General features: G+C 39.0%; 4 protein-coding genes across 7 annotated transcripts in view; 3 read left to right on the forward strand and 1 right to left on the reverse strand.

Annotated features, from left to right (window-relative positions):
• The window catches only part of LOC103507759 (sorbitol dehydrogenase-like), a 27,625-nt gene extending 23,664 nt beyond the window's left edge, over positions 1 to 3,961 (forward strand). For all 4 annotated transcript variants that reach the window (XM_026822537.1, XM_026822536.1, XM_026822539.1 and 1 more), the window contains exons 3-5: positions 2,769 to 2,928; positions 3,201 to 3,385; positions 3,735 to 3,961. In XM_026822537.1, coding sequence (XP_026678338.1) covers positions 2,769 to 2,928; positions 3,201 to 3,385; positions 3,735 to 3,946 — 557 coding nt within the window. In that variant the 3' untranslated portion in view covers positions 3,947 to 3,961. The remainder of the gene's footprint in view (positions 1 to 2,768; positions 2,929 to 3,200; positions 3,386 to 3,734) is intronic.
• A 1,617-nt stretch (positions 3,962 to 5,578) lies between these two features.
• LOC103507760 (AT-rich interactive domain-containing protein 4A) lies at positions 5,579 to 9,189 on the reverse strand. Its single transcript, XM_026822543.1, has 5 exons — positions 8,945 to 9,189; positions 8,189 to 8,425; positions 7,426 to 7,573; positions 6,640 to 7,014; positions 5,579 to 6,345 (listed from the first exon to the last, which is right to left on the reverse strand). The coding sequence occupies exons 2-5, from the start codon at positions 8,402 to 8,404 to the stop codon at positions 5,579 to 5,581; spliced, it is 1,506 nt and encodes a 501-aa protein (XP_026678344.1). The 5' UTR covers positions 8,405 to 8,425; positions 8,945 to 9,189.
• Positions 9,190 to 9,958: 769 nt separating this feature from the next.
• Positions 9,959 to 12,057, forward strand: LOC103507763 (ras-related protein Rab-35). Its single transcript, XM_008472269.3, has 2 exons — positions 9,959 to 10,144; positions 10,573 to 12,057. The coding sequence occupies exons 1-2, from the start codon at positions 9,959 to 9,961 to the stop codon at positions 10,702 to 10,704; spliced, it is 318 nt and encodes a 105-aa protein (XP_008470491.1). The 3' UTR covers positions 10,705 to 12,057.
• A 1,231-nt stretch (positions 12,058 to 13,288) lies between these two features.
• The window catches only part of LOC103507752 (tropomyosin-1), a 30,617-nt gene continuing 21,795 nt past the window's right edge, over positions 13,289 to 22,110 (forward strand). The window contains exon 1 of the mRNA XM_017443470.2: positions 13,289 to 13,564. The gene's annotated coding sequence lies outside the window, so the exon portion shown is untranslated. The remainder of the gene's footprint in view (positions 13,565 to 22,110) is intronic.

Below are 22,110 nucleotides of genomic sequence, written 5' to 3' on the forward strand. Positions count from 1 at the left end.
TGTTGTTGTTGTTGTAGCGGCTTTAGCTTTCGCCGAATGGCGATAGCAGAATAAAGAAAAGATATCTTCTTGTATCTGCTATACTCCGGGGTGATGGTCTCTAGCTCTAGCCATGTTGAATTGGCTGGCTCGTCCTGAACCGCAGTCAACCATCGTGAGGACTTGTGCTTGGTATTTACAAGCAGAGAGAACCTTTTGAGGAACTGCCAGCTTGCTAGGCTGGTTAGGGTTAGCTGTTCTCCTCCCTGTTTATAGTCCCACAGCCAGACGCTAGAACCCTTTGAGGAACTGCCAGCTTGCTAGGCTGGTTAGGGTTAGCTGTTCTCCTCCCTGTTTATAGTCCCACAGCCAGACGCTAGTCTTCTCTCTATTTAACGTTTATCTGTTCCACAGGCTACCAGGAGTCTGTCTAGTTATAACACAGACCACATGCGTCTGTTCCTATCTATTTCACTAATATCTGTTTTCTATCTGTTTCACAGGCTACCAGACCTGGAGGCTGTCTCGTGATCGTAGGAGCAGGTTCTCAGGATGTCAAGATACCTCTGGTGCTGACAATGACTAAGGAGATTGATATCAGGGGCGTCTTCCGATATGCCAACGATTATCCGATCGCCCTGGCCATGGTCGCCTCAGGCAAGGTAACTATTATTCCAGGGCCGTATTTAGAGGGCCCGAGGGCCCCTCGTCCCCCATCGAGGGACCTCTAAATTATTTCCTACTTATTATTGCTGCCATATACTATCAGGTCTATCAGGTACACCTGTTAAGGTCGGGTTTTGGATTTTCACGTCCAACCAAGTACCTAAATGAAATAAAATTTTACTTAAAAGTTGAAGGGAAGTGGGGGAAAAGTCAAGATGAAAATGTCGAAAAACCATGAAACTTTTTTTTTTAGGTTTCAATAGAGGGAGCTGTAACCACTAAGGTCTTATCGTCCCGAAATCGAAGAGATAAGGAAGACAGGATAGGAGAAAGCCAGCCGTTCCGAGAACGAACGTTATCCGTTCAGGATAAAATCCGCCCGGGGCGGGAATCGAACCCGCGGTGCGCTTACAACGCAGACGCTTTATTCTATTTACTTTACCTACTTTATTCTATTCTATACTATTCTATTCATCAGGTTGACGTAAAGAAGCTCATCACCCACAACTACCTTCTGGAGGACACCCTACACGCGTTCGAGACGGCTAAGACCGGCGCTGGTAATGCCATCAAAGTTATGATCCACTGTAAGGAAGGTCTCGACCTGAAGAACAACAGTAAACTTGACCATCAACAACATGGGCAGCCGCTGCAACACGGCTAAGCGAGGCTTGAGGCTGTGCAGGGCTAGGTTAGGCTAGGCTTGAAAAATATAAACGGAAAAATCGATTTTAAAATCCAAAGTTAAAGTTCGAAAAGTTGAAGAAAAAATGGCGAGGTAGAAAAATTGAAGAAAAAATTCGAAAAATTGAAAAATAATAATAATATTATTTCAACTAATTGGGACCGAGGGTAGTTGAAATATTCGTAAGTTGAGATAATTGAAATTGAATTGAAAAACAATTGAAAAAGGGGCAAAATTTTAGATACAAAAGAACAAAATGGTAAATAAATACCCTATTAACCCTATTTTGAACAGATTTTGGGATTGAAATAATGGAGGTCCTACTGTACATACATTTACTTCCGGCCAAAACCACAATTTGAGAGAGAAAAAGAGGTTTGATAGAGGGAACTGTAACTGCTAAAGTCTTATAGTCCCGAAAGAGAAGAGAGAAGAAAGACAGGATAGGAGGAAAGCCAGCCATTCCGAGAACGAACCTTATGCGTTCAGGATAAAATCCGCCCCGGACGGGAATCGCACCCGCGGCCTAGCGCTTACAAGGCAGACGCACTACCAACCAAGCTGACTACTCTAGCCGATTTGAGTTTGAACTCGGTTCAAGACGAACTCTCGTAAGAAGCGATCTGATTGGCCATTTTTTTTTAAATCAACCAATCAGATTGCAAGAGTGGTTAGTAGCACTATTTTGCTACAGTTTTAGACGAGGAGGATTCAGCTCAAAGTTTATTGAGCTCGAGATGAAATTGTTCTAAGGAATAAAACAAAAAAAAAAAAAAAAAAAAAACCATCCTATCCTAAAAATAGAATTGGTATATTTTATCAGCTTTCAGATAAACAATAACTTTCTACAACTGTCCATTAAGGTGGGTTTACACGCTCAAGCCATTTGCACAAACTGGCTTGCGCAAGCCGGCTTGTTCGGTTTGCACAAAACTGTGAGAGGAACCTAGAAGAACGGTTTTAGGGCAATCCCACTTGAAACTTAACAATAACAAAGTCGTGTCAGTATGTACAAAGCAAGCAGGTTATTTACACAGTTTTGAAGCCCGCTCCCACTTGTTACAAAAAAAAAAAAAATCGTGTCGTGTGTAGTGAGAACACTCTTATTTAAATTACATTGCCTACAGGACATTCGGAAAAAAATCGGACGAAACTCACAAGTGGGAACGGCCATTGTCTGTTCGTAAAAATTCAAATGAAAAAATAGATCATTTCTCTACAAAATAAACAATTTAGATAAATAATTGATTTGAAAAAACATTAACATGATAGAAATCCAGTAGAAAATAAAAACGACACCTGATACTAAGGGATAGTACGACACAGACCACGCGAGTCTAATGTAGCAATTCATTCATTGCTACGAAATAAAAACGGCGCCATTTTTTTTTTTTTTTTTTTTCTCTTTCCTTTTTAAAATAAATATTATGTTTCTCAGGTGATAGAGTAGCAATTGAGCCGGGAGTACCATGCAGAACCTGCACCTACTGCAAGGAAGGCCGCTACAACCTGTGCCGTCAGATCTTCTTCTGCGCTACGCCACCTGACCATGGTAACCTCAGCCGATACTATAGACACGCCGCCGATTTCTGCCACAAGTAAGTTGACTGAGTAACATTGGCTACATTGAGCTGCGCCCACACATAGTCGACGCTGTCCATCGACGTCGACTGAACTGTCCACACTGCCTCGACAACAGTGCGACAACCCATCTTTTAGTGCAACTGCACTAAAAAATGGGTTAAGCTTTTACGAATCTACGAATCCCTCTATAAAAGCTCTTCAAACAAAAAATCGCTGTACCTATGTCTTCAGGTCTTCTTGAATAAACCCCTCAATTATACAATATTTCCCCCTGTCTTCCCCTCAGGTTGCCAGACCACGTGTCCCTGGAGGAGGGGGCCCTTCTGGAGCCCCTATCAGTCGGAGTCCACGCCTGTCGCAGGGCCGGCGTCACCCTAGGTAGTAAGGTCCTGATTACAGGGGCGGGCCCAATTGGGCTGGTCACCCTACTCACAGCCAGGGCTCTGGGTGCTTCACGCGTCGTTATTACAGGTAAGAGATGAAAATTTAATTAATAAAAACACCTGGTTAGCTCGGTTAGTAGCGCGTCTGCCTTGTAAGCGATAGGTCGCGGGTTCGATTCCCGCCCCGGGCGGATTTTATTCTGAACGGTTGATGTTCATTCTCGGAAGGGCTGGCTTTCTCCTATCCTGTCCTCCTTCTCTCTTCGATTTTGGGACGATAAGACCTTAGCAGTTACAGCTTCTCCTGTCAAACCTCTTGAAAAAAAAAACATTGTCAAACACTATAACCATACGTTTCTTCTCGTCGACCTGAAACCTCACATTGTTCGACCTCATTGTTTGACCTCACATTGTTCGACTAATGACTATTATTCCAGATATTCTGGAGCACAAACTGAAAACGGCAAAGGAGATGGGAGCGGACGCCACCGTGTTGATCGATAGAAATCATAGTCTGGAAGAGATTAGCACCCATATTATTGAACTCCTGCAGGGGGAGCAACCGGATAAGACGATCGACTGCTCTGGAATTGAGTCCACCATCAAACTGGGAATGTTGGTAAGTTGTTGTTGTAGCGCAGTGGCGTAGCGTGGTCTAAATTCAAGTGTAGGGCGTGTTGGGCTCATGCACAGGTCTACCAAGTCCCATCACAGTACATGCCATGCCATTAATATTTATGGGCATTAGAGTGAACTTTTGAATTGTATGGCCGCCATACACGCCATACATACACGCTACGTCACAATGTAGCGGCTTTAGCTTTCGCCGAATGGCGATAGCAGAATAAAGAAAAGATGTCTTTCTGTATCTGCTATACACCGGGGTGATGGTCTGATAGTAAAGTAGAACCTCGATTATTCAACTCCAAAATCCATAGTTTTTTTTCTATCTTTTAAAAGATATCCTACCCCCGGTCCCAATTACTTGAAATAATCGAGGTTCTACTGTAGGTACATCGTACAATGGTCAAGTTTATCTAATTCCAAGTTAAAAAAAAAAAAAAAAAATCGAAATAATTTTTCTTCCAACTTTCTATGAAAACTACTCAAAGAATTTTAAAAAAAAGGAATTTTTAATCGTGTTAAGCATACTTCAATGCTTGTCACAAATATCGCTGCCTGATTATTACACCTAGATAAATTTTATGACTTGACTGGGACTCAAACCACCAACCTCTAGATCCAAAGTTGAACGCGTTAACAACTGCACCACTGAGGTTGGTTATGAAAACTATTATATTATAAATTACATTGCATTTTTAACAACCAATCAAGAGGAAGAAGAACCATCTCCTCAGAGGTTAAATTTAGCCAAGGATATGTTTTTAATTGTAAATAAATTATCAAAAATAAACAAATCATTTGATATACGCTTAGCGTGTAAATAAATAGGTACCTAATAATAATAATAATAAAAAAAATGTTCAAATATCAAATAAATTACCTACCTACTATATATATATATAAAAAAAAATCAATGATTCTAACCTGAGTAACTCCTGAGTCAGACCCCACGTGAGGAACTTCAGACTTGTCTTCAGTCGGGACAGGCCGGACAGCACCAGCCAGTTAGTGGTTGACGACTGAGTGATATAGGTGGGGAAGATAAGGAGGTGCTCAATATGACTCAGTCTTCCAAACACCTCATCGAATCCTTTTTTCGTGTCTATGTTTATTAGTTCAAGTGTTCTGAGGCGAGGTAGCGTTGCTATGGTTTCCACAAACTTATTGGCCATGTTGCCTTGCACCATTTCCAGCCGAAGTCTCACGAGTGACGTCAGAGGTGCGAGTGAAGCCTCGGGAAACCTTTCGTCCAGCTTCGTGCAGTCGCCGAGTTCTAACGAAGCCAGCGGCGGGAAGTCCTTGAATAATAGTAATAATAGGAATAAGTTTATTCATTACAATTCACAATAGAGCAGTTGCACTTACTTGGGTGAGGTTTCTAAGACAAAGAGCAGAAAAAAATGAGGAACTAGGAAATTTTTCTTTTTCTTCTACGACTTCTAGATCCGTCACGGCATATGAAAAATAATAAATGGGAACTTAATAAATTAAAATTTAAAATTAATTACCTTGAACACGTTGACCTGGTAGGATTTGAGATTTTTGACGCCGGTGAGGGACAGATGGCGTAGGTGTCGCATGTGCGAGAGCAATGGGATGTTCATCATGATGAGACCGTGCTCTCTCTTTGACTCGAACGAGCGGAGCTGTAGGATTTCTAGGTTGGGGAGACCTGGGGGGGGGGGGGGGAAGAAATGATCTCTTTTTTCGCACTCGGTATGTCTCGCTTGACCTGATGTGAGCTAGGCACACTTGGTGTGAACTCTCGCTTCTTGATGATCCTCCCGCTTGATGATTGCATGACTGGAGCACTGGGCATGAAGTTCAAATAGAAATCTGTCTTGTATGGCGGCAGAGGGCGGCACGGGATGTTGAACTCTTCTTGGACATAACACCAGTAGCTCCGATACATGTAGATTGTGCTGTCGAAATACTCCGGGTAGAAGCCGCCAAAGTTGGTTTCGCTGTCTAGATAGTGCAAGTTGGGGAGGAGAGGAATCACAGGATCTCTCCTAGACCGGGCGGATACTTTTCGTTTTGGACTTTCTGTCTTGGAAGTGTCAGGTTCTTGTTTTTTAACAGCTGTGAGGATTGGGTGTTTAATACTATCGGAACTTGGTTTCACCACAGAGCTTGTTTCACTTGGAACTGTACTTGCCTCCTCTTTGCTATCCAATTTTTCAACTTCCCTGTGAAGTTCTTCATTATTGCTTGTGTTCACTTTTGGTTTATCCACTTCCATTGCATTGTTCTGAGTTTCCTTTTGTCTCTCACTGAGTTCATGTGATATCTCAGCTTTGTTACTGTCTACGAGTTTGTCTGATTCAACATTATCACTCAGTTTGTCTGATTTAACATTATCAGTCTCATCTTTAGGATTTTGTATGATTTCGATGGGTACAGTAGCATCTGGTTCTGAAGCATCTCCAAGAGTTGGTATTTCAGTTTGTTCTGTTGGTACACTGCTAGATTTATCCTCATTTTGAAGTTCTTCGTCTTTATTGCTTGTGTTCACATTTGTTTTATCCACTTCCATTACATTGTCCTGAACTTCCTTTTGCGTCTCACTGAGTTCATGTGATATCTCAGCTTTGTTACCGTCTACAAGGTTATCTGATTCAACATTATCACTCAGTTTGTCTGATTTAACATTATCAGTCTCATCTTTAGGATTTTGTATGATTTCGTTGGGTACAGTAGCATCTGGTTCTGAAGCATCTCCAAGAGTTGGTATTTCAGTTTGTTCTGTTGGTACACTGCTAGATTTATCCTCATTACTAGTACCATCAATATATTTTTGCACATCCTCTATTGACTCTATTGTATCCTCATTGGTATCCTCTTTCTTTAGAACCTCTTTGCGTGTTTCTTTTACCTCTTGTGGTTCTGTTTCCAATGTTTTTTCCGAATCCACTAATTCTTCAACTTTTGTTTCTTCTTCTTTTGCATCAATATCTTTATCTACATTAGTCTCATTTACATTTTGACCTTTTGGGATTTCTTCAATTACACTTTCTTGATCTTCAGTTGTTTCTTTGGGACTCTTTTCATCACATTTGGTCTCAATGGATTGTTCATCACAAGTGTCAAGAGCAAGATTTGATCCGAGTATTTTTTCTGCGATGGTCTTGGCGAGGGCCAATGGTCTATGGTTGCTGTTGTGGCCACACAGTTAAAAATAATGTTGTGTTCTTGATTCCAGTGGGTAACAAGAACGATGATCCTCAGAAGAAAGTGGTTCTCACAGAGGATGCACAGCGGTTTGCAAATCAGATGGGTATTCAACTCTTCGAGACCAGCGCCAAGGATAATATCAATGTAGAAGAGGTAAGAAATGTCAAGAGGTTTGTCGGAATCTTTACATTCAGTACTTTCTTCTCGTTTGTCATTTCCATCTTCTACATGGTTAGGAATACTTTTGTCTACATTTTCATCACTTCCTTGTGGTTCTGTTTCGTCATGTATATTTTTATTGGGATCACTTGTTTCTATTTGTGTCAAGAGTTTTGTCAGAATCTTTACAATCAGTACTTTCTTCTCGTTTGTCATTTCCATCTTCCACATGATTAGGAATACTTTTGTCTACATTTTCATCACTTCCTTGTGGTTCTGTTTCGTCATGTATATTTTTATTGGGATCACTTGTTTCTATTTAAGTAGATACACACTAGACTTTACCACACAGGGTGCCCAAATGGAAGACTATGGACCTCTGTCTTTCGTGGCCGAATGGGTATCACTCTAAGCTTGCATGCTGTAGGTCCCGGGTTCATAGTTTTTTTGGCTCTGTGCTGGGATTTCATGGTGCACTCAGCCTCATGAGGTCAATTGAGGTGGCAGCATTTCCAGTGTAAAAAGAATATGGAAATTGATTACAAAGGAGGCACTTAGTAATGCTGTGATATTCACAGAAGTTGTGAAAAAGCTCTCTGCTTTGAGATTTGATTTGATTACCTACTTACTATTATCATCAAACGTCTTTTCATTTTATTTTTTTAATCCTATAAGCGTCTCTTTTGTCTTCTCTTCCCAGATGTTCATGGCAATCACAAACCTAGTACTGAGGTCAAAAAAGGAGCAGAAGGAGCGACAGGTCCTCAACTCAGACACTGTCAATATTAGAAAACATACCACCAAACCAGGGGGCAAGAAAAAGTGTTGTTAACCTCACAGTTCTATGTCTACGTACATTGCTGTTAATTCTACAGTGATGTTAACCTAAAAGTGCTGTTGGTCGCGTGTATAGTGCTGTTAATTAAGTTTCTATTTTTGCAACAGTTTCCCCAGATTCATTTTGTTCTGGATTGACAATGTTGTCTTCTGTTTCCATATCTACATCAGGGATATCTTTTGGTTCAGTTGATTTGGTGTTGTCAGGTAATTTGTTTATTTCACTATCGACATCCATAGATTCAACTTGAGGCTCTTCTGTGTTGAGATTTTCAGTGACGTTTGTCTCCGGAGGAGGTGGGACTTCTTCCATTATGACTTGTAATGATTTATCCTGTGAATAGGAAAGAGAATAATAATCATGTTTTGACAAGCAAACTCTGAGGTTATACTGATTATTTCACTTTACATTTGATCATCAATGTTCAAAATCAAATCACTTGGAAAAAAAAACTTTGTATTTGGATCTTAAAGTGAACCTTGAGAGGACAACTGATTTACCTACAAAGAGAACAATACATGAAGCTTGTAACATTGTCCCATGGGTTCCAGAAATGGATTCAACAGCTAGGACAACATGTATATTAGCTAGATGATAACATCAAAAATAAAAATACTTACAGTCTGCAGCTAAAAATATTTTATGATTTTGTCTTCACTTGCTCTAAAAAAAAAAAAAAACTTTGTATTTGGATCTTAAAGTGAACCTTGAGAGGACAACTGATTTACCTACAAAGAGAACAGTACATGAAGCTCGTAACATTGTCCCATAGGTTCCAGAATTGGATTCAACAGCTAGGACAACATGTACCTATATTAGCTAGATGATAACATCAAAAATAAAAATACTTACAGTCTGCAGCTAAAAATATTTTATGATTTTGTCTTCACTTGCTCTAACACAGATATCAACAATTGTACATTGGACTGATTCAGTTCTGTGGAAATGGTTTGAACTTGATCATACACATTACTTGGGTTATCTCCGGACACTAGTTGGTCTTGGGGTTTGACATGGAAAATCAAGTTTACGAGAGGTTCTTGATGATTAGCAAGTGTGCTTGTTCCAAATATCCACTGCAATGATGGAAAAAGAAAACGATTTAATGGAGCAGTTGCAAATAAGTAAAAATTATAAATAAATGGTTCATTACTATGTATAAAGTTGGGAAAAATCCAAATCCAAGGTCAAAACTTTGAAAAAAATAACTTGAAAATTCAATTTTTATTTTCCGTTCTAATGAAAGAGTTCAAATATGTGTGACATCAGACTTTACGCAGTTGTTTTTTAAAAGAAAACAATTTTTTGGAGCAGTTGCAAATAAGTAAAAATTACATATAAACAAATGGTTGATTCCTATGTATAAAGTTGGGAAAAATCCAAACCTGAGGTCAAAACTCTGAAAAAATAACTGTAAAATGTTGAAAATTCAATTATTATTTTCCGTTCTAATGAAAGAGTTCAAATATGTGTGACATCAGACTTTACGCATTTGTTTTGTTTTGTTTTTTTTTTTTTTTTTTTTTTTTTTTTTTTTTTAGGGTGTGCACAGTGTTGAACGAATGTGCTTGGTTGGGATGTGGATGGATGACCATTTGTCCAATCATATACTGCTGGCTTTTCCCTTCAGGCCTCAGACTGGGTGAGCTAATGTGAGTAGATGAGTAGCTTGCTGCCAAATGGAGGATAAACTCTTGTCATAAAAAAACACCCTAGTAGGCGTCCACAATGGAAAACTGACCTTAGAACCATGCTAATGAATAGAAGCGTCCTTAAGGGAGCAGATTCTTGACCATAACTCCATCCCTCACATAAAATCAAGATTTGATCTGAGTATTTTTTCTGCGATGGTCTTGGCGAGGGCCAATGGTCTATGGTTGCTGTTGTGGACACACAGTTAAAAATAATGCTGTGTTCTTGATTCCAGTGGGTAACAAAAATGATGATCCTCAGAAGAAAGTGGTTCTCACGGAGGATGCACAGCGGTTTGCAAATCAGATGGGTATTCAACTCTTCGAGACCAGCGCCAAGGATAATATCAATGTAGAAGAGGTAAGAATATAACTACCACAGTCCTAAATCCCTAGTAGATACACACTAGACTTTACCACACAGGGTGCCCAAATGGAAGACTATGGACCTGTCTTTCGTGGCCGAGTGGGTATCACTCTAAGCTTGCATGTTGTAGGTCCGGGGTTCAAAGTTTTTTTGGCTCTGTGCTGGGATTTCATGGTGCTCTCAGCCTCATGAGGTCAATTGAGTAGCAACCATTGGCAGCATTTCCAGTGTAAAAAGAATATGGAAATTGATTACAAAGGAGGCACTTACTTAGTAGTGCTGTGATATTCACAGAAGTTGTGAAAAAGCTCTCTGCTTTGAGATTTGATTTGATTACCTACTTATTATTATCATCATCAAACGTCTTTTCATTTTCTTATTTTTTTAATCCTATAAGCGTCTCTTTTGTCTTCTCTTCCCAGATGTTCATGGCAATCACGAACCTAGTACTGAGGTCAAAAAAGGAGCAGAAGGAGCGACAGGTCCTCAACTCAGACACGGTCAATATTAGAAAACATACCACCAAACCAGGGGGCAAGAAAAAGTGTTGTTAACCTCACAGTTCTATGTCTATGTACATTGCTGTTAATTCTACAGTGATGTTAACCTAAAAGTGCTGTTGGTCGCGTGTATAGTGCTGTTAATTAATCTTACAGTGCTGTTAATATTAGTGCTATAGATCATTATAGTGCTGTTTACATCACAGCTTCTGTTGATTCTATGATGCTGGTAATCCTACAGTGCTTTTCAAGTTACAACCCTTTAAATCTCACAGTGCTGTTAATTCCTTTTCGTGACAATATTACGTAAGCTAGACTGTAATACTCGATCTTTTCTTGCACTAACTGCAATTTTAGGGTGAAAATAGTGAGTTCTTGCAACCAAAATTAGTGTCCCGTTAAAGAGTTTAATTAACGGTATCCTTATTTTGGTTGCAAGAACTCTAATATTTCGGAAGTCACGTTTTTAATTTCCTCTGCACATTCCAAAATGGGTGACTTTGATTTCATTTGAGTCTGAGATCTAGAAGAGAACGTATGGAACATTGTTTAATCAACTATCCAGCCAAATTCTGCCTTGTAAACCTTAGGTCGCGGGTTCGATTCCCGCCCGGGCGGAAGATATTATCCTGAACGGATAAGGTTCGTTCTCGGAACGTCTGTTATCCTGTCTTACTTCTCTCTTCACCTTAGACACTTTAGGGACGATAAGACCTTAACAGTTCCCTCTATCGAACCTTTTCAAAAAAGTTACGTTCCATTCATTTTCTTTTTGATCTCAAGTTTGAGCTTTCGAAACAAACTCAATATTGTTCGTTTCCCTGTCCCCAAAAGCATTATGAAATGGATGGAGGCTTTCATGTAGCAAGGGCCAACCTTTCATAGCTTCTTTTTGAGTAAAACTTGCCTTTTTAATACGTAATCTTGAGATTTAATTCCAAAAAGTTGAATCTTCCCAATATTTTTTCAATGGAGATCAAAAACTTTGAAGCTGTTGGTTTTACTCAAAAATTCATTTTCGCGTTTAGGTTCTCCTTGAACAGAACCCTTCAATTGAGGGTTTAAAAAATTTAGCCACAGTCTGAAAGGCATCTCCTAGAAGAGGAACTATAGCAATATCAGCTGTAGTTATAAGAACCAGCGCTTCAAGACTTACATATGTACATTGTACATACAACCATGTGCAAATCGTGGATTTTACCTCCAATTATCTCGAAACGAGGTATGTGTGGCTTAGTCCCTTCTTCCTCTTGACTACACCGAGGTTGGTAACTGGAAGAAGTACACATTTCAACTCCTTTCCTTCCTCGTGGGAAATTATGCATTTATTTTGTACCGCTTCTCCAATGTCTGCATTTCTTTTCGCTCGATCCTGGGGCTACATTACTCCTGTTGTGGCCGCAACTTGAAAAAATTAAACGAGAACCCCCTACTAGTGATACATCATATTAAAGGTCTTTAAAAAACGTAGTACATTGGTACAAGTTTGAGCTCAATCTGCCAACCAGGCCCGGAATTATGGCATATTGACGTCATCGCTAAGTCCACCAATCAGAGTGCGTTTCGATAATGGCTGGCGGGAAGACTTATTTTTCAAATTTCGATTTTGATTTTCGAAAAAAAGTTTGACTGTCGATTCCCGGGACGTCCGAGGTGTCCTTGTTCCACACTTAACGCTCTATCCTGTATTTTAGCTATTTTATTGTGTACCTCCCCTTTGATGAAGATAACTATAAACAATAAATTGGCCATTATTGTTTTATAAAAAAAACCCAAACTCGACCGATTTGGTGTTGGTTGTTGATTTCCCCCCGAATTTTCCAAGACTTTTTACTCGAATATAGGAATAGGTATATCATACATCACATCAGATTAGGCTACATAGAACATGAACAAATGAACATGTTGGTATATATTATGTTCGTTCTATGAGATAAATTATTGCAAAAATTGCAATACTTTCTCATTACTTTAGTAATAGAAAGTAAAAATATTGCACAATACTATAAATACCTACACAAAAATCATAATAAATTCTACCTAGAACATAGATGATACATTTATTATTTTTTATAATTGATTTATTATGTATACCTAATTAATTTATTATGAAATAATTTACATGGAAAAATTCTAGCATAAGGTACATAAAAAGTTACATAGAAGAACATTAGAACATAGATGTATGTACAATATTGTAAAACGTACACAAAATCATACGTACATAAAGTCTTGCACAAAGCACGCAAAATCTCAACAAAATACATACACAATACATGTTGCATGTACACCCTTATACAAACCGTATGCGCGCATCTCAACATAAGTTTGTTTGTACAATAATATGTACATGTACTCGTAGGTATGTTCATGTTCTATGTACACTACATGTACATACCCTATGCGCGCATCAACATAATGTCCTATGATGATGCGCGCACAACAGAAACATAATACGGGGCAAACGGCGCGCCAGTTTGGAGCAAAATATAATAATAATAATAATAATATTAAATAATAATAATAATAATAATAAATGCTAATGATAATAATAATAAACAAGAGAGAGACGAAGCACTCGGGGTAAGAGTTCTCTCTCATTGCCTATATAAAGTACTCGACTCAGAACGCAGTGTCCATCGCGACCCACAATATTTCGTTCATTAAAAGATCGAATTTTCGACGCTCAACACCGAAAACGACCCCTCCCCAAAGGGGAAACCTGGGGAGGGGGATGTCTAAAATTAGATCCTTCTCCCCACCCGGCTTGAGATCTTCGTCTCTCGCCTCTGTTTTAGTTCTTAGATTTTTTTTCGAATTTTTCGTCCGGCCCGCGATTAGTGCGTGTTTTTGGTGCTCCAGCGAAAATCCGAACAGTGCGGTGTTTGTGTGTGTTTGTTTTTTGATATCTGAGGTAGGTGGGTTTTTGTGCCAACTTTTTTAGGATAATATCAATGTAGAAGAGGTAAGAATATAACTACCACAGTCCTAAATCCCAAGTAGATACACACTAGACTTTACCACACAGGGTGCCCAAATGGAAGACTATGGACCTCTGTCTTTCGTGGCCGAATGGGTATCACTCTAAGCTTGCATGCTGTAGGTCCCGGGTTCATAGTTTTTTTGGCTCTGTGCTGGGATTTCATGGTGCACTCAGCCTCATGAGGTCAATTGAGGTGGCAGCATTTCCAGTGTAAAAAGAATATGGAAATTGATTACAAAGGAGGCACTTAGTAATGCTGTGATATTCACAGAAGTTGTGAAAAAGCTCTCTGCTTTGAGATTTGATTTGATTACCTACTTACTATTATCATCAAACGTCTTTTCATTTTATTTTTTTAATCCTATAAGCGTCTCTTTTGTCTTCTCTTCCCAGATGTTCATGGCAATCACAAACCTAGTACTGAGGTCAAAAAAGGAGCAGAAGGAGCGACAGGTCCTCAACTCAGACACTGTCAATATTAGAAAACATACCACCAAACCAGGGGGCAAGAAAAAGTGTTGTTAACCTCACAGTTCTATGTCTATGTACATTGCTGTTAATTCTACAGTGATGTTAACCTAAAAGTGCTGTTGGTCGCGTGTATAGTGCTGTTAATTAATCTTACAGTGCTGTTAATATTAGTGCTATAGATCATTATAGTGCTGTTTACATCACAGCTTCTGTTGATTCTATGATGCTGGTAATCCTACAGTGCTTTTCAAGTTACAACCCTTTAAATCTCACAGTGCTGTTAATTCCTTTTCGTGACAATATTACGTAAGCTAGACTGTAATACTCGATCTTTTCTTGCACTAATTGCAATTTTAGGGTGAAAATAGTGAGTTCTTGCAACCAAAATTAGTGTCCCGTTAAAGAGTTTAATTAACGGTACCCTTATTTTGGTTGCGAAAACTCTCTAATATTTCCGAAGTCACGTTTTTAATTTCCTCTGCACATTCCAAAATGGGTGACTTTGATTTCATTTGAGTCTGAGATCTTGAAGAGAACGTATAGAACATTGTTTAATCAACTATCCAGCCAAATTCTGCCTTGTAAACGTTAGGTCGCGGGTTCGATTCCCGCCCGGGGCGGAGGATATTATCCTGAACGGATAAGGTTCGTTCTCGGAACGTCTGTTATCCTGTCTTACTTCTCTCTTCACTTTTGGGACGATAAGACCTTAACAGTTCCCTCTATCGAACCTTTTTTAAAAAAAGTTACGTTCCATTCATTTTCTTTTTGATCTTAGGTTTGAGCTTTCGAAACAGACTCAATATTGTTGTTTCCCTGTTCCCAAAGGTATTATGAATTGGATGGAGGCTTTCATGTAGCAAGGGCCAACCCTTCATAGGTCCTTTTTGAGTAAAACTTGCCTTTTTAATACGTAATCTTGAGATTTAATTCCAAAAAGTTGAATCTTCCCAATATTTTTTTCAATGGAGATCAAAAACTTTGAGGCCGTTAGTTTTACCCAAAAATTCATTTTCGCGATTAGGTTCTCCTTGAACAGAACCCTTCAATTGAGGGTTTAAAAAATTAAGCCACAGTCTGAAAGGCATCTACTAGTAGAGGAACTATAGCAATATCAGCTGTAGTTATAAGAACCAGCGCTTCAAGACTTACATATGTACATTGTACATACAACCATGTGCAAATCGTGGATTTTACCTCCAATTATCTCGAAACGAGGTATGTGTGGCTTAGTCCCTTCTTCCTCTTGACTACACCGAGGTTGGTAACTGGAAGAAGTACACATTTCAACTCCTTTCCTTCCTCGTGGGAAATTATGCATTTATTTTGTACTGCTTCTCCAATGTCTGCATTTCTTTTCGCTCGATCCTGGGGCTACATCACTCCTGTTGTGGCTGCAACTTAAAAATATCAAACGAGAACCCCCTACTTGTGATACATCATATTAAAGGTCTTTAAAAAAACGTAGTACATTGGTACACGTTTGAGGTCAATCTGCCAACCAGGCCCGGAATTATGGCATATTCAATTTATCATTTTTTTCCATGTTCTTCCGTCAATAAGGGAAGCAACAAAAATGGAAAATTCATTTTGATCGGTGATTTGTGATTGAAATACATAGGTCCCACTAATGATTCATATTGAAATTCAGCCCCTTCAATAAAATTTAGAACCATCCATTTTCACCCCCGGAGGCCATCAGGGCGGATGTTCTAAATTTAATTTTCCAATTACATCTACATAACTATGCATGATATTACATCTACATAACATATGCATATGTTGCCGTCAAAACTTGATAAAGAGAAGAGACATTGGAGAGGCGACATCTTATTAATCTTTAGAAAATATGAACTACATATTTTTATTTCATTACTATTTAAATAATAATTTTATTCCCTAGTATTTAATTAGCTTCCCCGTGCATGATAAGTAGATATGAATTGTTTATTATTATATCTGTATAATGTGTATTTGTATTATCTTATTATATCTTTATTTCAAGGACCGTTCCCACTTGTCGGTCGGAAAAAAAAAAAAAATCGTGTCGTGCGTAAGTGGGAACACCCATTTAAATTACATTGCCCACTAGGACTTTTTGTGTCGTTCGGAAAAAATCGTGTCGTGCTTAGTGGGACTACTATCATTTAAATTACATTGCCTACAGGACATTCGGAAAAAAATCGGATGAAACTCACGACAAGTGGGAACGGGCCTTAACAGGGTGACTGCTAGTGTGGAACTTGTGCAACATTTCCCAAGATAGGACTGCATTTTGCTGAAAGCAAAGTTTCAATTTCAAATTTGAAAGGCCCGTTCCCCACTTGTCGGTCGGAAAAAAAAAATCGTGTCGTGCGTAAGTGGGAACACTCATTTAAATTACATTGCCCACTAGGACTTTTTGTGTCGTTCGGAAAAAATCGTGTCGTGCTTAGTGGGAACACTCTCATTAAAATTACATTACCTACAGGACATTCGGAAAAAAATCGGATGAAACTCACGACAAGTGTGAACGGGCCTTTACAGGGTGACTGCTAGTGTGGAACTTGTGCAACATTTCCCAAGATAGGACTGCATTTTGCTGAAAGCAAAGTTTCAATTTCAAATTTGCATTTGACACTTTGAAAACTTTCGCCCCACATTGCCAGCCTAGTTAGCTTAGTTGGTAGCGCGTCTGGCTTGTATTAAGTGCTAGGCCGCGGGTTTGATTTCCGCGCGGGGGCGTATTTTATCCTGAACGGATAATGTTCGTTCTTGGAACGGCTGGCTTTCTCTTATCCTGCCCTCCTTCTATCTTCGATTTCGGGACGATAAGACCTTAGCAGTTACAGTTCCCTCTGTCAAACCTCTCGAAAAAAAAGTTTGACTGTCGATTCCCGGGGTGTCCCTGTTCCACACTTAACGGTCCTGTCCTTTATTTTAGCTATTTTATTGTGTACCTCCCCTTTGATGAAAATAACTATAAACAATAAATTGGCTATTATTGTTTTATAAAAAAAACCCAAACTCGACCGATTTGGTGTTGGTTGTTGATTTCCCCCCGAATTTTCCAAGACTTTTTACTCGAATATAGGAATAGGTATATCATACATCATATCAGATTAGGCTACATAGAACATGAACAAATAAACATGTTGGTATATATTATGTTCTATGAGATAAATTACATGCAAAAATTGCAATACTTTCTCATTACTTTAGTAATAGAAAGTAAAAATATTGCACAATACTATAAATACCTACACAAAAATCATAATAAAATAAAAATAAAAATAAAAAAAAATCTACTGAGAGCTCTTCAGGTTGTACTAACGATACTAAACAGATCCCTACTCCCCCGAGATTCGAACGGGAGAAAGTCACCCACATATCCAGAGCAGAGGAAGAGCAGGGGACAATCTTAATGTCACAAGATTAAATAATAATAACATCTAAAGTAGGTTAAAATATTGTTGACAACGAAAAAATTTGGCAGTAACTTGTGAATTCTCTCGGCTAGCGGCGGCAGATCCCTAAGTACTCCCCCAAGATTCGAACGGGAGAAAGTCACCCACATATGTATCCAGAGCAGAGGAAGAGCGGGGGGACAATCCTAATGTCACAAGATTAAATAATAATAATAACATCTAAAGTAGGTTAAAATATTGTTGACAACGAAAAAATTTGGCAGTAACTTGTGAATTCTCTCGGCTAGCGGCGGTGATATTCACTGTGACTAATTCGGTCGAATATCGAATTTTATGAACAGAACAAATATCGCGTCCATGGCCGAATGCCATGGCATTCTAGAGTTTGTTTTCGAACGTGAAGTCCCACACATAGGACGCGACATCACCTCGAACCGAGAACGATTTATTGGTTTCTTTGGGACAAAATTTGTACCTCACTTTTGACCAATCCTCCCTCTATCATGGCCGGTTTTACCACTGAGAGTTAACACAGAGTCAAGGGTTTTCTTAGACATCCCCCATTTGATTTACACAGTCCAGTATTTCTTAAACTCTTGGATCAACTGAAATCTCTCTGTGCTAAGAGCCTTAATCATCTCGAGCAGAGAACAATTTGTTAGTTTCTTTGGGTCGTTAGCCTTGTTAGATTAGTTGGTAGTGCGTCTGCCTTGTAAGCGCTAGGCCGCCAATTCGATTCCCTCCCGGGAAGGATTTTATCCTGAACGGACAAGGTTCGTTCTCGGAACGGCTGGCTTTCTCCTATCCTGTCCTCCTCTCTTCGATTTCGGGATGATAAGACCTTAGCAGTTACAGTTCCCTCTATCAAACCTCTTGGAAAAAAAGTGTCTTGCTGAGGGACTATAAATAAGGATCAGAGCAGCCAAACCCTAACAAGCCCAGCTAAGTGGAGGTTACAATGGGTTTATCATGCTTTAGAGAAAAAAGCACAGGTCCTCATGATGGTTGACTGCGGTTCGGGACGGGTCAAGTAATCTTGGCTAGAGACCATCAACCCCCCTCGTTGCAGCTATTGGTTGGTTTTGATAAGTAATTTAACTAGTAATTAAACTTTTTGTGCATATGTACCTACCTATGTTAATTTGTAAATTTTGCTCAATAAAATATTTATTTACCATTTAACTAATGTTAATTTAATGAAACCGTGAATCAACTTAAAAAACAAAATGACAACATTGAATGGGATGAATATTTTGATAAGTAATTATGAAAAAAGAAAAGAAGAAAACATCCGAAATAAGAGAAAAAAATCAGTTCGATATAAAACTGAATCTCCATAGTTTATGTTAAATAACGTAATAGGGGCAATAAATACGGGAGCGCAGAATAATAAATAGATTTAGAGGGATTTGAACAGAAATTCCCTGGCAAGCAGTCAAAAAACGACTCGGTAAAAATAGAACCCAGCAGTGAGCGAAGACAGAATGTAACCCAGGGCCTTGCTCTAAGCATCTGTAGAGCCTGTGTGATAGCATGTCCTTTCCCAAAGCCTTAAAACGGGTCTAAACCATCGTATCAGAATTCTACCTAGAACATAAATGATAAATTTATTATTTATAATTGATTTATTATGTATACCTAATTAATTTATTATGAAATAATTTACATGGAAAAATTCTGGCATAAAGTACATGAAATGTTACACAGAAGAACATACATACTTACATACATAGATGTATGTACAATATTGTAAAACGTACACAAAATCATATGTACATAAAGTCTTGCACAAAGCACGCAAAATCTCAACAAAATACATACACAATACATGTTGCATATACACCCTTATACAAACTGTATGCGCGCATCTCAACATAAGGTTGTATGTACAATAATATGTACATGTACTCGTATGTTCATGTTCTATGTACACTACATGTACATACCCTATGCGCGCATCAACATAACGTCCTATGATGCGCGCACAACAGAAACATAATACGGGGCAAACGGCGCGCCAGTTTGGAGCAAAATATATCTAATAATGATAATATTAATAATAATAATGATATCATAATAATAATAATAACACCAAACACTGTTTTTGATCAAGTAGGTGCTTTATCCAATGGGGAAGGTGAGGAAGGCCAATTGAATCTGGATTCTGGGAATTGGGATAAGGATTATCAATTCAATTTGTCACAGACAAGTTTAGGTGCTGTCATTGTAACAGCTTAACTGAAGCCGTGGCGTGGGTGTGATGGTCTCCAGCTCCAGCCAGGTTTAGCCTCAACTACATTCATATACATATAGTATGTGTGATCAACGATTGCATCGTGCGGACTTCTTGGTATACATATGAGATATTACTTATAAGCTTTCTTTTATCTGCCAGCTAGCCAGGCTGGTTGTATTGCCAAAACAAAGTAATCTTGATGGTTGTGTAGGCAGAACATAGTAATGCCACTATCTATTTTGAACTTCATTAATATTTCTGAAGTTTGACGTTGCGTGAATATTTATCCAGTATGAACTTTTTCAAGTCGCGTATGAATATCAACTCCATACCCGGTGAATTAATCATGGGCATGATACACCCTAGGAATGTATCACACATAGCTGACTCAAAACCCACCGTGTATGGACAAATGAGACAAACTGTCAGAAGACATTTGACTGTGTTCGAAACCCGCTCGACCCCGTAAATCCAGCAAATCATAAAATTATTTTAGAAAGTAAAGGTCATGTAGAAAGCAAAGTATACAGGTCGCTTAAAAACTCAAGCAAATACATAGAAATAGAACGGTAAAGTAATTATCTGACTTTGTTGTCCCCGCTAAAAGTAAAAAAATATACATTTGACTAAAGTAAAGTACGAATAAATATATAATTACTTTCTTTTTCTGCAATTTCCATGCACTGCGTCAGACCCCCAACCCTTCTGTGCTTTTAGACGTTTGTTTTTTTGTCAACGCCAGCCAGTATTGAGCTTTAATTCCTTGAAAAGTGCAGGAGTTTCCGGGAAGAGCAAGATAAGGTTTATCTTTATCTGCTCTGGAGAGTTTTATTTTCGCTTTATTTTTAGAGCAATAAAAATTTTCGGGATAGTTACTGAGAGATGAGAGATATGCGATTGCGGTAGGTGGATTAGGGAAAACGCCACAACAGTTATCTTTTGTTGTCATCAGAATGATATTGAGGGTTTGGGAAATACTTTGGAGCTGTTGTGAGCTTTAGCAGTTTTTAGCGATATTCCTTTTTAAGATTAAGCTATTCATTTTGACCCAAAATCAGAAGTTTTACTCGGGGCTGTGTGTTTGTGATTATGCTTCGTGAGCTTGCTTTGGTTTTGGGTTGGAACCGCGGAACGTTATTTGGAAAAACAGAAAAATTAATAAATAGCCTTCACGAAGTTGAGCTAACACAGAAATTAAAGCAGAGAGAGTCGAAAGACCCTAATCTGATTTACGAGTAATTTGCAAAGAATCCAAAATTTCTGGTGTCAGCTACGCTACGTACCTACTGAGGGTATGTTTCCCGAATACTACTGAAAACGTGCTCTGATTTCTATTAGGTTACGTTTTTAGGGGTAAATATGCTCCAGTCGTTCGCCACTGGCCACACTCGTGATAATAACCTCAATAAACTCACCTCCACCTCCGCCCCTGGCTTCCGAGAGGACAAAGAAGAAAATTCAGCCATGAGGAAAACCAGCACCGAGCAGAAATATTGTTAGGGCCCTTTTGTCTCTGTGGGAACGGAGTGCGGGGGCTATTTAGATAAAACAGAAGAGAAAGGAGGAGGAGGAGAAAGAGGAGGAGGAGGAGGAGGAGGAGGGAGAAACTTAAAAACAGAAAGATGCTGGTGGGCGATAAAAGAGAACCGACACAAAATGTTCTTGGAGGCAATGTAATTTAAATGAGAGTGTTCCCACTACACACGACACGATTTGGTTCCGAACGACACAAAATGTTCTTGTAGGCAATGTAATTTAAATGAGAGTGTTCACAACGCAGGACACGATTTTTTTCCCCGAACAACAAGTGAGAACGGGTCTTCAGGAGAAAAAAGGTCCTTTCGAGCCTTTCTTATTCAGGTTCGACTGAAGTGCATAGATAATAAAGGGAAATGTCTTGTCCCTTGGGACCCAGGTTCAACTGTAGACTGTAGTAATAAAAGGAGAAGGACATAGATAAACGAGGGAATTAAAAGAGATAGAAAAAAATATTTAAATGAAGAAAGTAAAAATAGGTAATTGCCAGCCTAGTTAGCTTAGTTGGTAGTGCGTCTGCCTTGTAAGCGCTAGGCCGCGGGTTCGATTCCCACCCGGGGCGGTTGAGCGGGTTAAGTTCGTTCTCGGAACGGCTGGTTTTCTCCTATCCTGTCTTCCTTCTCTCTTCGATTTCGGGACGATAAGACCTCAGCAGTTACAGTTCCCTCTGTCAAACCTCTTCAAAAATTAACAAATAAAATAAATGGCTTGTCCCTAGTGATTTCGCTAACCCAGGTTCAAACTGTAGTAATAGAAGGAGAAGAAGATAAATGAGGGAATTACAAGAGAAATGATATAAATGAGGAAAGTAAAAATAGGTTAAACAT

Source organism: Diaphorina citri, unplaced genomic scaffold, assembly GCF_000475195.1.
Source record: "Diaphorina citri unplaced genomic scaffold, Diaci psyllid genome assembly version 1.1 scaffold340, whole genome shotgun sequence".
Classification (NCBI taxonomy): domain Eukaryota; kingdom Metazoa; phylum Arthropoda; class Insecta; order Hemiptera; family Psyllidae; genus Diaphorina; species Diaphorina citri.